The following is an 18,554-nucleotide window of genomic DNA, read 5'->3' as shown; positions in this document are numbered from 1 at the left end:
TAAGAGCACTCTGCTCACCTGAGTTCATTCCTGTGAATCTCAGCAATCCGCCTCTCCAGCTTTTCTGAGTGTTTGGGAAGAAATTGGAACTTGGAACTATAGCCTTCTGGATGCTTTCCAGGGTCATAATCCCCAATTTCAGCTGCAGGAGAGACAGAATATCAGCAGTAGCAGGAACGTCACATTCTATTCAAATACATTGGTGGCACAAGGAGCAGCAGTAAAGACAAGAGAATATTTCATAGGCACAAAGCACTACAACCATACAGCTTGAGGAACACAATAAATCCTAACATAGAAAATTACTATCTGTCAACAGCACATACCCTGTAATATGTATGCTGCCAGCAATGCGGCATCAGAGGTCTTACAGAGCAATCGTCCATGGTACAGATCCCTCTTTACTTGCAGGAAAACCAGATACCTGGAGTAAAGTGACTCAAATAATTAGCTTGTCTGGTATTATAGCAATCAGACACAGATATATAAAACTGGAAACATTTGCTAGTGAAAAGTGGCTGCGCAAATACCATAAATGCACTATAACTCATAATACCCAATCACAGATTTACTTTAATTTATCTAACTACACTCGACTGATCAAAGACAATGGAGCCTAAGAGGGGTATTCAATATGAAAGGTTAACTTCCCTGGCGAAGTTAACGTTTCATATCGGAGTTTTTTTCTGCGTAAAGGTATGGTGCGTGCTCCCGCTTATCCCCGTATTCAAAATAAAATTAACGAAAACGGGAAACTCCGAAGTTGGATTTGCTTAAAGTTACGATTTTTTCCTTAAAATAATTGTAAGACCCCCCTAAAGTTGTAAAAACATGGGGGAACACTATGGGTACCCCCGTTTTAGCCTTTAATTGAAAGTCGGGGATTTAAATAGCCGCAGCGGGTGTTTTTTTTCCGACATTGAAGAAGTGATGCAGAAGAGCACTTAGGTTATTTTTTTCGTTTTTTTAAGTGGTCCAATCAAATTGGGGGTACATGAAAATGGGTACTAGCATATTATACCACTATAATTGTATTCTAGAAAACATCTGCCACATACTTGCAGAATAGCCCTGAACCTATTTCCCTATTGTTTAACAATTTTTTCCCATTTTTTTTTTTTGCACCCCAATTTTTTAATTCATTTTTTGAGGTGTGCCTATTTTTTTTTTTTAAACTTTTTTTGACACAGTTCTTTTTTAAATGTCAATCTCAGGGGTGCAGGCTATTTTTTTTAAGCCTGCACCCCTAAACCCCAATTCTGCACTTTTTTTCGACACCTATTCAATGGTGAAAAGTTATCACCGTTTTTTATCAAAGACTTTTCAAAACTGCGATAAGTCTTTGAAATTGAATACGGTGTAAAACTAAAACAAGTGATATTAACGCAAAAATGTTAAAAAGTGCGATATTAACATAAAAAACGATGTTATCGCACCCATATTGAACACCCCTGTATGTATCAATAATCGTGGCACTGCTGCGATTGTTAATAAATTGTATTGCGGTGGATATTTTCAGTTTGAATTAAAATATCGGAGGCTTAAAGCTATGTACATCTGAAGATGGTGTAAGCTAACGGGGCCAAACTTTGGTACATAGGGGTCAGTTAGTAGTCCACATTGATAATAATTGGGAATCAGGGGCGTTTCTAGAGAGGAGGGGGTCCGTGTGCAGTCTCCGGCATGGGCCCCCTCCTCTCCGTCTGGCGGCCGGCCGCGCACTGAGCTGTGCGCGGCCAGCGCCGGAGTTATAGACTCTGGGCACTAGAGGCCGCCCAAAGGCTATAGAGTATGCGCAGGTCACCGGGAAAATGGCCGTGGCGGCCATTTTTCCTGTTCTGCGCATACGCAAATGACAAATTACAAATTACAGCGCTGGACCCCCACGACGACGTGGGACTCCGGAGAGGTGAGTAATACTATGGGTGCAGGGTCTGCGGTGCGGGGCCCATGCGCCCCGCACACCATGCACCCATTATAGATAGCATTCCCCCACCATGCAACCATTATAGATAGAATTCCCCTGTGGGGAATGCTATCTGCAGTGATACTGAGCTTTCTGCTATTAGATTGGAACAGTTCATAAAGTTATGCAGAAACTGCAATTTCTAGATAATTTTATGAACATATGCCCCAATATCTGATTGGTTACTTACTATGGGTTCCGTTACTTCTGTGCTGATTATATTGGGTTAGTAAATGTTTCATCACATTGCCACAGTTATGAACTAACATGTTATGTACTGTACAGTAAGTATAGAAAGCAGACATCACTTTAGCATGTTTTTCAGACTGTTAGCTATGAGCCAGTGTGTTATTAGACACTGCTGTAATGAGTAAAGGTTATGTTGGTTAGTGAGACACAAGATGGACAGATTAAGATACAAGTGAAGTAATGCATGGTGGCAGTCCAAGAGGTGATGTACACAGAGACTGTGACAGATGCAGCAAAAGTTATTCTAGTGCAACTATAAGGGAGAGCGCATAGTTTCAGGACACTATTTAGGTAGTAAGTCAGTAATGGCTTCTGCATAACACAACGGTGCAATTGCACCACAGGACACCAATAGCAATGGGCCTCCAACTGTATGGTCATGAGTTCTACTGTCCTGCGGAAAGTGTTCTGGAACTACTGCATTGTTGATTATGATGGTAAAAAAGAGGCGTTACCATTAGGTAAATTATTTAGGGCTCAAGTATAATGGGGGAAAGGGAAGTTAGGATACCCAAGCACAGGTGGATAGAGAAATAAATAACAGATATATGCAAAACAATATTATACAATCAGGTGCATAAATATTGGGACATTGACAGAATTTTCATATTTTGGCCTCTATTCACCACCACAATGGCTTCGAAATGAAACAAACAAGATGTGCTTTAACTGCAGTCTTTCAGATTTAATTTGATGGTAATTACATCCAAATCAGGTGAACAGTGTAGGAATTACAACGGTTTCTATATGTGCCTCCCACTTTTTAAGGGGCCAAAAGTAATGGGACTATCAACTCAAAAGCTATTTCATGGACATGTGTGGGCTATTCCCTCGTTATTTCATTATCAATTAAGCAGGTAAAAGGTCTGGAGTTGATTCTAGGTGTGACATTTGCATTTGGAATCAGTTGCTGTCGACTCTCAATATGAGATCCAAAGAGCTGTCACTATCAGTGAAGCAAGCCATCATTAGGCTGAAAAATCAAAACAAACCCATCAGAGAGATAGCAAAAACATTAGGTGTGGCCAAATCAACTAGGAAGAAAAGGAAGAAAGGGAACTCTCATCTTTTTGGGGGCACACTTAGACAGAATAATAAAATATACCTTTTATTAATTGCATTTAAAAATAATTCATTAACACTAAGACAAACAACATGAAATCAAATATTGACTAACGTATAATCAATTATTTTGCTGATGTTTTAAGCTAATCATTCCATCACCTAACTCACTTAGGAATATAGCTATTTCTCTACCTACTGGATATGACTGCTGCCTAATACCCCTTTTACACCGGAGCTAAAACCCGGGTTTTTGAAGGGTTAACCCGGGCAGCTCCCTGGTGTAAAAGGGGAGAGAGTTGGATCGCCGGGTCGAGTGACCTGGCAATCCAACCCAGGTAACTAGCAGGGTTTAACACGGGCGTAGCCCGTGAAACCCTGCTGTGAGAACAGCGCACGCCGGGTCACGATGACCTGGAGTGCGCTGCTAGCCGGCCGATTGGTCCGGCTTCAGTGGCGCTTGGAGATAACGTCATCTCCAAGCGACCACTTACACTCCGCAAAAGCCGGGTCTATGCAACCCGACTGCGGTGTGAGCGGCGCTGACTCGGGAATATCCCGAGTCGGCGCCGGCAAAATTCCGGGTCTGATCCGGATAGGAACTTTGTTCCAACTTAGGTGGAAAAGGGGTATAAGTCCCTGAGTATTGACACTCAGAGAGTTATAGTATCGATAATCAATATTTCTGCTGCATTATCGCTTACTACTGTTGATTTCATGTTGTTTGTCTTAGTGTTAATTATTTTTAAATGCAATTAATAAAAGGTATATTTTATTATTCTGTCTAAGTGGGCCCCCAAAAAGATGAGAGTTCCCTTTCTTCCTTTTTCCTTTTAAATTATTTAGGGCACAAAAAGTTAATAATCAACACAGTGCTGCTTGTTTATACCTTGTATCGAAATATATTTATACCGTAATGGCATAGAATAAAACTGTTTCCAGAAAATTGTTTTGTAGATTTTTATTATAAGAACTATAACATAGATCACTACTGTATGTATAGTATACTAGTGTATGTATAGTATAGTTTTGTTTATGTGTTTTTTGTTTGTTTTTTGAAGCTATGGTCTGTTTTTTATGGTGTTTTTTTCACTGTGAAATTAGTCAAAGCGGGTCTGCATTCACAATAATGTATCTTATACTCAGGAAGGGTTTCACTCCCCAAACTGTTCCGAATCTTAGCCTATATTTTTACAGCAAGCTATGTGTGTGCACATACACTGTAGGCAGATACTTATATTCAGGATGAAGAATCCGCTCATGTTTCTCTTTGTGACAATTACAGGCACATCCTCTTTCTTCTACCACAGCAACACAAATGGTCCTTTACTCAAGCGGCCATAAACAATGTAATATACAGAATATTCTATGTAGAATATACATAATCATCTTAAACAATAAAATGTTTCTTTAAGGAGGACTGTTACCTAACAATGTTTCCTTTAATCGTCTACAGGGAATACTACAGAGTTACATGAGGATGTCGGCATGAAGAACCTATATAAATGACTATTGGGATGGTGCATGTGGACTGTGACTGCATGCCACTCACCTGGTGATCTCTTCCTTTAGAGCTGCTGGGTCGGGAGGATAGAACTTTACTCGAAAGCACAGGATAAACGGGGGGCGAGCTGTAAATGAACCGCAGATGGTCACATGAAGCTCAGTACTACATTCAGACTTTAACAAGTGCAATCACAATTCAGAGAAACAGCAACGCATCAAATATATGTATATATACAAACACATATACTAGTACAACAGATCTCAATCTCCGTCTCCCCCCCCCACTCGGCCCCACTCCCTTAATGACCAGCCCTGCCCCCCATCACTGCTGACCTGTCGAGACATGGATTCCACAAGAGGTCCTGTGGTATCTGACACCAATACATTACCAGCAGATCCTTTAAATCCTGTAAGTTGTGAGGTGGGGCCTCCACGGCTCGAACTATTTTTTCCAGCACATCCCTCAGATGCTCGATCAGATAGAGATCGGGAAAACTGTTGCCATGAAGGGGTGTACTCGGTCTGCTACGATGTTTAGGTAGGATGTACTGTATGTGTCAAAGTAACATCCACATAAATTCCAGGACCCAAGGTTTCCCAGCAGAACATTGCCCAGAGCATCACACTGTCTCCACAGGCTTGCCTTCTTCCAATAGTGCATCCTGGTGCCATCTCTTACCCAGGTAAACAAAGCACATGCATCCGGCCATCCACATGATGTAAAAGAAACATGATTCATCAGACCAGCCCATCTTCTTCCATTGCTCCAAGGTCCAGTTCTGACCTCAATGTAGGGGCTTTTGGCGGTGGACAGGAGTCAGCATTGGCACTTTCACAAGTCTGTGGCTATGCAGCAAGCTGCAATGCACTGTGTGTTCTTACACATTTCTATCATAGCCAGCAATACATTTTTCAGCAATTTGTGCTACAGTAGCTCTTCTGGCCTTCGCTATTCACGCAGATCAATGAGCCTTGGGCACCCATGACCCTGTAGCCGGTTCACTGATTGTGCTTCCATGGATCACTTTTGGTAGATACTAACCACTACATACCGGGAACTCCCACTCCTTTTTAGATTCTCTGACCCAGTCATCTAGCCATCACAATTTTTCCCTTGCCACAGTTGCTACCAACACATCAACTGCAAGAACTGACTGTTCACTTGCTGCCTAACATATCCCAGCCCATTGTAATGAGATAAGCAATGTTATTCACTTCACCTATCAGTGGTACTAATGTTATGGCTGATCAGTGTATTTACCCAAATACAGAAGGTAGTACTCAGTTCACAATAACTGCAAGTTTAGAAACCATCTAGAAGACTAATATTTCAGTATTTTAATTCATACTTCCATCAGAGTACGAGTTAAAATACTGAAATGTTGGTCATCTACACCAGTTGATCTCAACTCCAGTTCTCAAGTACCCCAACAGGTCATGTTTTCAGGACTTCTGTAATCATGGACATGTGAGTTAATCAATTTCACTGGGTAAGTGAATATCCCACCTACTTCCACATACCGAAATCCTTAAAACATGACCTGTTGGGCGTACTTGAGGGTTGGAGTTGAGAACCAATGCTCTAAACGGTTTCTAAGCTTTCAGTTATTGTGAACTGCGTGCTGCCTGTTGTATTTGGCTGTCTATTTGCACTTGGGGAAGTGCTTGAGGAAGGCATCAGTACTGATCATCCCTTCTTTATCTGGAGAGCCAGCTAAGCATATGTCACTTTTTTACTTTATTGTTAAACATTGTACAGGCAACATGAGCTATTCTTTTTTAAACCGTACTAATGAAGGATGTCTCCACAATACACTCAATTATAACTATGCACTATCATTGTGTTCCGAGATGCATGTATCTTTTGTGTGGAAAAACTATTCAAGGCTGCCATCTCTATACATTGGACGTGATTCAGTGTCACACGCAAAGTGGCCACTTCTGCAATCTTTTGCACTACACATGCGTCCATGGTGGACATACACATATTTGCAGATCTGCAGGCTATTCAAATTTGCACAAGATTTAGCCGGATCTCCACTTGCAGCTGAATGGAACTGGGTTTCATCGGGGCATATACGCCCTTAGGGAAAGTGTGCCATAAGCTTGGAGACAGAATTGTGACGTTTTGCACCAAGGGTAGGTCTGGTGCAAATGCATGCTGGTAATACTGACAGATGCTCTCACATGTGGATGTATAGAGGCAGTGCAGATCTGCATCTATTATGAGGCATGTAATTGCGGCCACAGATGCTTCCGCTTTACGTGCGGCTCTGAATCCAGCCTATTGTGTCTATTACTAGAATGACCATTCAGCAAGAGCATTATTATCCACTGGTACAACTACAAAGAATGGTGTTTTTTCCATGCTACAGTTCTTATATGACGCAAATATCTTACATGTTACTTTTTTTCCCGAAAAAAAAAGCACAATTTTGTAATTATACCAATATATATATATATATATATATATATATATATATATATATATATATATATACATACACATATACATACACATATTTTCACAACAAGAATAAGGTGTCAGGATGTCCTAGTTATAGGGCTAGTTGCTAAGCTGATATTTAATTGCAAATAAACTGGCTTCAGTACATGTATATCGCAGTCAGTAAAGCTGCATACACACGTAAAGATTTTCTGTCCAACCATCCAACTAGTTGATTGGTTGAAATTAAAATCTGGTAAGGTATGAAAGCAAATGACAATCAGCAATTTGCTCCCAAATGCCGGAAAATTGACAAAAACTGTTGTTTGAACAAATTGTTTAGATCAAACATTTAACAAACTTGTCTGACGACCATTTTCATCTGTTTTCTGGCATTTAGGAGAAAATTGCTGATCATCATTTACTCCCATACGTTACCAGATTTTCATTCCAACCAATCAACTATGGTTGGACAGAAAATCTTTACGTGTGTATGCAGCTTTAGTTTACAATAACCTTTTGAATGATGTACTGCAAAATGATAATTTCTGACTACTAGTGGCAAACTCACATCAATACACTAACAATGTGCATCATAAATGGCTAATAAAATGCTCCACTAGGCCCTTAGTATGCATTACACCACAGGTTCTCAAACTCGGTCTTCAGAAGCCCAAACAGTGCATGTTTTCCAGGTCTCCTCACAGAATTGCATAATTAGCTACACCTGTGGGTCTTTTGAAATGTGTCAGTGAGTAATGAATACACCTGGGCACCTGCTGGATAACCTGGAAAATGTGACCTGTGTGGGGTCCTGAGGACCGAGTTTGAGAACCACTGCATTACACTAAGGCAGAGGGTCCCAAACTCCGCCATTACAGTCCAGGTTTTAAGGATAACCATGCTCGAGTCCAGATGGTTAAATCAAATTGACTGAGGTACTAATTAATTCACCTGTGCTCAAGCATGCATATCCTTAAAACGTGGACTGCAATGGCGGAGTCTGGGAACCTCTGCACTAAGGGGTTCTTTGTTACTGGTATGTTGCCGATATAGGGATTGTCATTGTAATTACATTTAATTTGAAATAATAGGAAATCTGGAAACAAAAGAAAAACTATTTCTTCTTTAGTAGAAGATATAAACTTTGGTAAATTCTGTGAAATTCTTAAAATATCATCATTGTCTTTTACCATACTGCAATGATCTATGTGATCTATGTGAGAAATTGTCCAAACAAATCACCCAAGACTGGGTGCAAATAAATGATCCGTATATGAACATACTTAAATACAGGACAATAATATATGTGTACTAAACATGAGATCTGGTCATCTTGTGTAACAGACATACAAACACACTATTGGCATGCAGCATCAAGCACATTATGTTATACGCACGTTCAGACACGGAGTTACCTCTCATTTGTTTGGCAATTCCTTTGGAACACTCTAACCAGTGCTGAAAATAAGATACAACACAGTCAAATATTACACCATGGCTTTCCATACTTTAACGTACTATGCTAGGGTCAATTTACTTCAGGAAAAAAATTACCACACTCAAGACATAGACGCAAGTAGTTCAAGTGTCATATAAGAGAACGTTCCACTAAAATCTTTGTAGAAGCGGGAATACATTTCAGACCCCAAATGTGCTTATTCATGGCCATAACATTCTACTACAAATTAAATACTCACCAACAAAAAAATAAGTAACATAATAAAACTAAATATTGTATACAGCATACAGAATGATATTCAATAATGAATTGAATATGTATCTATAGTAAAAGATGAAATATTTAAACCTCTTTCAGGGACAGAAGAGGAAATAAGGGACCACTGACAATTATGGTAGACCATGTCTCGTGAGACTCCAGACACCTAATAAATAAATGTACAAACATAACATAGAAAAGGATTTTGACAGCAGATAAGAACCTCCTGGACCATCTAATCTGCCCTTTTTTTTAAGCTTTTGGGAACCTCAACCCTATTTGATCCTTTGTTCTTTGTAAGGATATTCTTATATCTATCACAAGCATGTTTAAACTGCTCTACTGTATTAGCCTCTACCACCTCTGATGGGATGCTATTCCACTTATCCACTACCCTTTCTGTGAGGTAATTTTTCCTCAGATTTCTTCTGAACCCTCCTCCCTCCAGTTACAGTGCATGTCCTCGTGTTCTAATCATACCTGACGACTTTCAGCTCCCTACTTCCAGGAGGGAGCTGTCCGGCTTCCATGGCGGGGGGCGTGTCTTGGCAGAAAGGGGGCGCAGTGCCGCGATGATGCAGCATTAGGGGCAGAGCATGGGACGTGACCGAGGGATCAGGTCATCGTGGCTCTGCCCCCTCTTCACAATGCCAATATTAATGGCATTGTGAAACATGATGACGCGATTCAGAGCGAATCGTGTCACCACGCCTCACCCCCCTTCCCCCCCTGTGGGGGTTTCTAGTGTTAATGCGGGTAGGTCGGGCGGCTTGCCTGCCTTTCCAGGGGGGTCGGTAGGTTAGGGGCAAGTATGGTTCTAATGCTTCTCTTCCTTTGAAGAATGTCTCCCTTCTGTAGCTTGTTAAACCATTGTTATATTTGAAAGTTCCTATCATGTCCTCCCCTTTCCCTTCTCTGCTCCAAACTATACATATTAAGATCTTTTAGTCTTTCCAGGTCTGTTTTGTGACATAGTCCCTGCACCATTGTAGTTGCCATTCTTTGTACAGTCTCTAATGTATTTATATCCTTCTGGAGATGTGGCCTCCAGAAAAGAACACAGTATTCTAGATGAGGCCGTACCAAGGACCTATTCAGTGGCATTATTACTTCTTCCTTCCTGCTACTGATTCCTCTCCCTATGCAACCAAGCAACTGACTTGCCTTTCTCATTGCTTTAATACATTGCTTACCTGCCTTCAAGTCATCTGAAATAGTGACTCCTAGATCCCTTTCCTCATTAGTGTCCATTATAGTGCAGTAAATACTATATTTAGCCTTTGGGTTTGTGACCCAAGTGCATGAATTAGCATTTGTTTACATTAAACTGATATGTGGCCCTCACACCGCTGGCAATGACCAGTGCAAGTGCCGATTTTATCTTTGATTTCATTGCTCCATTTTAAATCGGTAGTATTCTTTTATTGTTTTTGTTATTTTATATCTTCGTATCTTTTGCGTGGTTTGAAAGTATATATGAAGTAATGGCAGCCACTAAAATTCATGGGTGTGTTTACCATCCTGATAACTTTGTGGTAAGTTCCCAACAAAAAATCAAAATGGGCCTACTAGCGCCTTGATAAAGAAGGCTTATAAAATGTACAGTGACTGTGCTCTTGGTGACCAGGATAAAATCTGGGCACCTCGTATTTCTTGCATAACCTGCACAAATAAACTGACAGAATGGATGTAAGGAAATCGCCGTATGTTGCCGATCGCTGTCCCAATGGTATGGCGTGAGCCAAAGGACTACTGTACTGACTGTTATTTTTGTCTAACTAGTATTGCAGGGCATCCCAATAGCACAGTATCAAATATCCCGAAGTAGTGTCTTCAGCGCGTAAACCTGAGACCTGTGCCTCATGGAGAAAGGCTGAGTGTTCCTGTACCTCATGTGTGTACCAGTGAATTGGGGACATCAAAGGAAAGCACGTCAGAAGATACAGAAATTACAGAGGAGTATGATCCCTAAACTCAAGACAAATCACCTCACATCATGGAACAGAAAAAAATGTAATTATTTGGTTTGTGACTTGAAACTGTCAAATGAACAAGCAGAACTTTTGGGTTCTAGGCAGTAGCAGTGGAACCTTCTGGCTCAAGGTATGACAATTTAAAGTTTTAGCACATGAAACTTTTTTTTGGCCACATTTTTTGAAAAGAAACATTCAAAGTGTGTGTGTGCTGATGGTAACGGTTTAATGACTGAGTTTGGTGTTCAGCACAATACTAGTGACTAGAGACTGTTTATTGATTCATTGAAGCGTAGTCTGAAAGCAGTGTCATTCCGTAACGGGAAAAAACTCCCTTCAGTGCCTCTGGCCTATGCAGTGGACATGAAAGAAACATAAGAAAGTATGGCTGTGTTGTTGGAGGGATTCAAGTAAAAAGATCACGTATGGAATCTTTGTTGTGACTTAAAGGTAGTTGCACTACTGGTAGGTTTGCAAGGTGGATTCATAAAGTAATGCTGTTTTTTGTGTTTATGGGACAGCAGAGACACTAAAATCACTATATCACAAAGAAGTGGCCATAGAGAGAAACCTATGTTGCTGGAGAGAAAAACGTCAAATACACTCCTTTGGTTGAGCCGCATGAAATCATTTTATTTCCGCTTCACATTAAGTTGGGCCTAATGAAGAATTTTGTGAAAGCTCTGGATAAAGAAGACCGGGCTTTCCGTTATCTGAAGGAAAAGTTTCCAAAGTTCATCGAAGCAAAGCTAAAAGAAGACATATTTGTTGGCCCCCAAATAAAGGCAGGTATCCACTACCCGACAGTGAAAAGACTGAACGATAACAATATCGTTATCGTTCAGTCAATCACTATACTGCAGGGTGCCCACACTGAACGATATGTCGTTCAGAGCAGGCACAATCAATCATGTGCAAACATGCTGAACCTGATGATATCGTCAGGTTGACCAGCATGTTTGCACGATGATAGATGTCAAAATTTTCAAATGATTTTCAAACGATGTTCAAATGATTATCGAAAGATTTTATCGTTATCGTTCAATCTCTCATTTTAATCGTCTAGTGGATAGGCACCTTTAGGAAACTTCTTATTTAACGCAAAATTGACAGAAACTGAGTCTGCTGCTTGGTCCTCCTTCAAAGCTGCTGTGTCCATCGTTAATTAACTATTGGACAACTACAAGAATATAGGTTGTACAATGTCACTTAAAATTAACTTTTTACATTCCCGTCTAGGCTTTTTCCCTGACACTGACAATTAAAAATCTAATTCATACATATACATTCAATTAGCCAGCATACACATAAAAAGATATAACAAATTTTTCATTTCACAAATAAAAAACAACAATAACGTAAATAATAGATTATGTGATATTCTGAAATCAGCGGTCAATAAGCCTTTTTTAAAGTTAATTAAATTTCCTAATGTCCTGACAGCAGCAAGCAATGTAAGCTTTTAATAGGTAGCTTTTTAATGTCCCACAAGCAGCAAGCAATATGTCTCTTAAAACCGATTAGAAGATTTTTGTAATGTCCCAAAAGCAGACAGCAATGAAGCTTTTTTAGAAGCAGTTAGCGAGTTTGAAATGTCCCAAAAGTAACAAGCAAAGCATGCCTTTATAGATGGTTAGAAAATATTCTTGGAAGCAGTTAGTTAATAAACTCTTTTTCCAGCTTAGAACAATATTAGGGCTCAATCCAATTAGGCGCGAATGGCAAGTAGCGAGTTTGTTTCTTGAAACTCCCACACTTCGCAGCGAAGCGCGCTCCTGAGAATTCTTCAAGCCAATGAAAAATGCCTAATCGCACTACTCGCAGCGGAGGGGGGCAAATTGACTGCCAAATGAGATTTGGAAGAATTGCATGAAAATGTGGGAAGACCATCCCGAACCCCCCCAAAATGGATAATTTAGTCGAAAATGATTTAAAAAAAAATCTTTTTTTGGTTTTAATCTCAAACCAATTATACGAAAAAAAGTAGGAAAAAGGGTGATTTTGGGGTACTTTGAGGGCACCTTGAAATTTTTGTAAAAATAAAATGTTAAAAACAATTATTTTTCAACTAAAAAAATATTAAAATTAACTTTGGGATGCCTAAACTAACGAAAAAGTTGATTTTGGGGTAATTAGAGGACATTTTTTTTATTTACCCCAAAAAAGGACGTAATTATTGGACTAATTAAGCTAATTAGAAACTTCCAAATGCCTAATTAGTCATTAGGGGAAGGTGTCCAAGGGGTTCAACAAGATGTCCCCACATTTTAACCTTAAAATAAAGATTTTCCTTTGAGTTGGGAATTCAGTCTGACCGAGTTGCTAATTGGATTGCAAAATTAATTTGCAATGCAAATTCAAAGTGAAAATAGCAACTCGCACCTCGCCATTTGCTGAAAAATCATACAGCGCTGAGAGCACCTTTGAGATAGGACTATCTGGCTGTAACAGGTCTCCTTATAGCTGCATGAATTAAAAATATCAGCAGCGGGAGGTACATGACTAAATGCATGGTACAGAGGCCCTGATTCAGAGCCGGACGCTCTAACTGAGTGCTCGCTCTGAATCAGGGCGTCTCTTTTTTTTTTTATGGAGCGGCCTCCTGGCCGCTCGCATTGCTGTGTGTTGCCACCCACAGCTAATGTGAGCGGCCAGGATGATGGTCACGTTGGTCAAGACCAATGCGACCATCGGGCTTGCGACGAGACCCTTGTGGTAGGTCTCGTGGCCGCAAGCCCCAGAGAGCTTTCGGCTCAAACAGATGTCAGTGGAGCTGCCCCCAAACGGTAGGCGTTCTCATGGGAACGCCTCCGCCTGGGCAGCCACCCCACCGGCCCACCCACCAAAGGGGGCGTGCTGTCACTCAACATCGACAGCACGCTCCCTTTGGTGCGAGACCCGGAGCGGCAGATTGCCCGTCGCTATCTGGGTCTCGCGCATTCGCATGACGGAGCCGACTCTGTCGTGCAAGTGCGCTCTGGGCCACCATCGACCCGGTTGTGAGCGCAGCGCTTGCGACCGGGTCTGAATCAGGCCCAGAGTCTGGACTACAATTTGTGTTTATTTTGCATGGTGTCTAACAGCTGCTTGTTTATAGAGTATATGACTCTGAATACTAATATTGTTCTAAGTTGGAAAAAGAGCTTATTAACCAACTGCTTCCAAGAATATTTACTAACCATCTATAAAGGCATGCTTTGCTTGTTACTTTTGGGACATTTCAAACTCGCTAACTGCTTCTAAAAAACCTTCATTGCTGTCTGCTTTTGGGACATTACAAAAATCTACCAATCGGTTTTAAAAGACATATTGCTTGCTGCTTGTGGGACATTAAAAAAGCTACCTATTAAAAGCTTACATTGCTTGCTGCTGTCAGGACATTAGGAAATGTAATTAATTTTAAAAAGGCTTATTGACCGCTGATTTTGGAATATCACATAATCTATTATTTACATTATTGTTTTTTATTTTGGAAATTAAGAATTTGTTATATATTTTTATCAGTATGACGGCTAATTGAATGAATATGTATGAATTTGAATTTTGTCAGTGTTTTATTAAAATAATTATCAATTAAATCTCAATCAACTGAATAGCGCTCTCCTTATTATTCCTCCTCTTGATTTGCTCCTTTCACTTATATACTTAAAAAAAAAAAGATTTGCCCATTTTACCTACTGACTGGGTCATCTTCTTCTCAGCTTATGCCTTGGCATGTCTGATTACCTTCTTATGCTGGGTACACACTGGCTGATGTACTGGCCAATCAACTGAACGGCCGATATATCGTGGGCATGTCGACAGGTGTGTACCAGCGATATGTCTGGGAACGACGTTAACAGACATATTGCGTTGGCTGTGCAGCACAGCTGATGCCCGATATATCTGCAGATATATCGGCACATTGTGCTGTGTGTACGGGTAGTCAGCTGACTGACATCACAACTGGGCGGGCACATGCAAATGCTCGCCCGGTTGTGACCTCAGGCACGACACATCGTGCCGTCGATTGGTAAGTGTGTAAGCACTTACCAATCATCAGGTAGGATAGCAGATGAGCCGGATGGCCGATCCGTCGTCCTAGTGTGTGCCCAGCTTTAACTTCCTTCCATCTGGCAAGATATACCTCTTTGTAAATAAATGTATCAAATTCTGCTGACTTCTGGCAAACCACAATTGTACATGTCATATTCACTGTGATCTTCAATTTCTGAGCCCATGATCAAGCCTTTCAGTGTGCAATGTGAAATGCAAAAAAGTAATGGTTTAATAGAATGCTACTACTTGTACTGTGTCAGTAATATACATTCTGACGCTGTATTAATTGTAATGTTCTGAATAATCAAACTATAAAACTGCAGTGCCACCTATTGGCCACAGTTAGTATTTCTTTCTTGGCTTTCCACAGAACTATAGTATACCTGCCCTAACAAGTCAAATATGCTGGCTGCAGTGGCGTATCTATAATGGGTGCAATGTGAATAGTGCACATGGGTCCTAGAGTCAATGGGTACCCACACCGAACACCCTGCACACACTGCAATGACTTGCCCTGTGGCCGAAAATATCACGAATGCACTGTGCCACCTTGCTATCTTCTGTGCATGTGCAGTATTTTCATTTGGTAGGGGGCCATGGAAATTTGTACACAGACTGCCGCCTGTTTTAAAATGCCTTTGGCTGGTCAGCTGTGTGACTATGTGCATAAAGAACACCTTCGTGCTACAGTATATGTTTGTGTGTGTTAAGTTAATATACAAGTACTTATTTAGGGGCCTATGTAATAAACCTTGATGGGAGATAGAATTGTGAGATATAAATCACCAACCAATCAGCTTCTAACTTACAGTTTATAGGCTGTGTTTGAAAGATGACAGTTAGGAGATGATTGGTTAATACTTTTTCTCTCACAATTTTATCTCTCATCAAGCTTTGATACATAGGCCCCTTATCAGGACTGCGACTATTTCAGTACATAAAGACAGACTACTTTTACCAAAGTTCCATTGTGGTCGTTGGAGGAGCTATCCTGCTTGCTGGCATGCTTCTCATTCAGGGGATAGAGTGTTAAAGTGATCATCTGTTTCCCAGGTGTCGTCAGGTTGTGGGGTTCCTAGATTGCTCATTATTTCAAACCTAATTCCATTTGGGTCACATGTTCTGAAACTTCCTATGGATCACAGACCTCTAGTATGAAGCCTGTTACTAACTGTCTCTCAGTGTCTGTGCAACGTTGCTTTCAGGTCTTTTCTTGGACTCCTGCCAGATCCCCGCTGTGCCTGTGGATTGCTGTGGACTTTGTTATATTCCAGATGAACTTCTGATGTCAGTCACCCACTGCACTAAAGGGCCCAGCAATCCTATTGCTTAAGTATTGCTGATTGTTCCATCACTGCAGTTTCACCATTTTTCTACACTATTTACTTTGCCTGTTGTCTGTCCGTTCCTGTGGATATTGAACTCATCCTTGTTACAGTTGTCAACTGCACCGTTACAGTGTCATCTCTGCATCACAGGGCTCAACCCCACTCCGAACCCTAGCCACACTACAGGGCCCAACCCTGCTACAACTTTCTCCGCATCACGGGGCTCAACCTCGCTACAATCTTCTCTGCATCATGGGGCTCAACCTCGCTACAATCTTCTCCGCATCACGGGGCTCAACCCCGCTACAATCTTCTCTGCATCCCGGGGCTCAACCCCGCTACAATCTTCTCCGCATCCCGGGGCTCAACCCCACTATAATCTTCTCCGCATCCCGGGGCTCAACCCCGCTACAATCTTCTCCGCGTCACGGGGCTCAACCCTGCTACAATCCTCTCCGCATTACAGGGCTCAACCCCGCTCCGAACTCTAGCCACACTGCAGGGCTCAATCCTATCCTGGAATCTCGTCGTCTTACAGGGCTTAACCCTGCTCCAACTTCACTACTCCACAAGGCTCAAGTTTGCTTCATCTCTCACTGCACCGCAGGGCTCGGTCCTGTCCCGGAACTATATTATTCTGCAGAGCCCGCTCTGCTCCGGATTTCCATTACTACAGGGTTCTACCCTGGCAAAGGTCCTTAATGTCATCCTGAGGTGTTAGCCTCATTCTGGACTCAGGGTTCCCTACCACGTTAGTTCTTATATGCTAAAGACTGCTTATATATATTTGGGGATTCTCTCCTATACATATTATTGCATATATGAACCTCTGTGCTGTTTGAGACTTTATTTGAGACCTTGCTGGTTGTAATTCTTATGTGAATAAATTCTATTTTACTTTTATCCTGTGCTACTGAGTTTCATGGAAAGGTCATTCCTAAGACCACCTCAGTTTATTGTGCCTAGTAGGCCTGCCTCCCTCCAGGAGTCTCAAGTGTCAGCAGCCGTGACACCTCTTAATCATACGTATTTTGGCTCTGCAATTACAGGAAAGTACTGAGTAACCACTGTGCATCAGTGAGCTCTTCTTTTAGGTAGAAAATATGTGCAAAATGGTTTCTTTTAAAACAAAAGGAATGTTTCCATTATTATTATTTACCTCTATAGTGCCAGCACATTCCGTTGCACAGCTGATGTTACCAAGCACTCATACATAGCCTCTTGCTATTAATTCCAGATTGCTACCCACTTGTGGTAGGTTGGTGGTAATTACCTGGGCGGTGATCAGCATCACTGTTGGCACTACTTTGAATGTAGCAAGCTTTGAGAAGTGGATTATCAATTTGCATTGATGTGTTATATGGCATGGTTCATGGTGAACTATTTGTTTAATTATCTTCAGATAGCCATGTACGGTTTGCAGATGATGAAAGATGAGGATAAAAAAAACTATTTGAGACCAAATGGCTGGATAACTGTGCAGGCAGACCCTGCCTCTGTAATAAGACAGTCCCCATGTATAGTGCACTTAAAAAACAAATAGGTGTAATAACAAAAACAGGCAACTTGTGCCCACTGACAAGTCCTTATAACCACAACTCTAGACAGCCTGTGCTGGTTTCCACTAAAGGAGGGTTATGTGGGAACAGTGCATCTATGAAGGGAGGAGGACAGCATTACACCCCTCCCAAAGGGTTCAAGTCCCGCACTGAAATAACCCCCTTTTCCCTGGGGGCTAGCATAACAACAGCTTGCCACCACGGTAATTCCCTGCCATTATACCAAATGAGTAAATAAAGAAACAAAACTATTTCAAAATAAAGTTTACTTAAATTAGATACTCCTCAATCACATCTCATTCCCTGGTAGATCTGGAATTATTTCAGAATTCATCATAGGGGGGTACAAAGCATTTGTTGGTTTATATTACACAGTTTTTTGTAAGGAAAGGGTATAGCCATTCACGGCTAGAAACCTATGGGGGATGCAGCTGCCTGCGGGAATGGAGGGATCGCAGCAGGTATCAGAGATATCTACTCCGGTCCCTCCTTCGTACATGGGGGTGATACAAAATATTTGCGTTTACCCTCCAAAAACGGGAGTTTTCAGGGAATAAGCCGCAAATATTTAATGATAAATGTGCTATTTAGGAACTGGCCCAATGTCGCAACATGTGGCCCACTAATATCCACAAAAACAGATGATAAACTGGTTGGATCCTTATTGCACATGTTGGTATGTACCTCTGGACGATGACAGCATATGA

At 41.2% G+C, this 18,554-nt stretch overlaps 1 protein-coding gene across 3 annotated transcripts in view; it reads right to left on the bottom strand.

Annotated features, from left to right (window-relative positions):
- The window catches only part of FRMD5 (FERM domain containing 5), an 86,972-nt gene that overhangs the window by 33,227 nt on the left and 35,191 nt on the right, over positions 1-18,554 (bottom strand). For 2 of the 3 annotated variants that reach the window (XM_088452825.1, XM_088452826.1), the window contains 4 exons: positions 8,648-8,690; positions 4,830-4,908; positions 327-424; positions 19-142 (listed from right to left, as the gene is read on the bottom strand). In XM_088452825.1, coding sequence (XP_088308951.1) covers positions 19-142; positions 327-424; positions 4,830-4,908; positions 8,648-8,690 — 344 coding nt within the window. Of the gene's footprint in view, positions 1-18; positions 143-326; positions 425-4,829; positions 4,909-8,629; positions 8,691-18,554 lie in introns of all 3 variants that reach the window. The other variant, XM_088452823.1, reaches the window with a different exon arrangement.

Source organism: Taudactylus pleione, unplaced genomic scaffold (genome assembly GCF_031769625.1).
Source record: "Taudactylus pleione unplaced genomic scaffold, aTauple2 ptg000556l, whole genome shotgun sequence".
Classification (NCBI taxonomy): domain Eukaryota; kingdom Metazoa; phylum Chordata; class Amphibia; order Anura; family Myobatrachidae; genus Taudactylus; species Taudactylus pleione.
The sequence above is the reverse complement of the archived record's forward strand: the minus strand, read 5'-3'. Positions and strand labels throughout refer to the sequence as shown.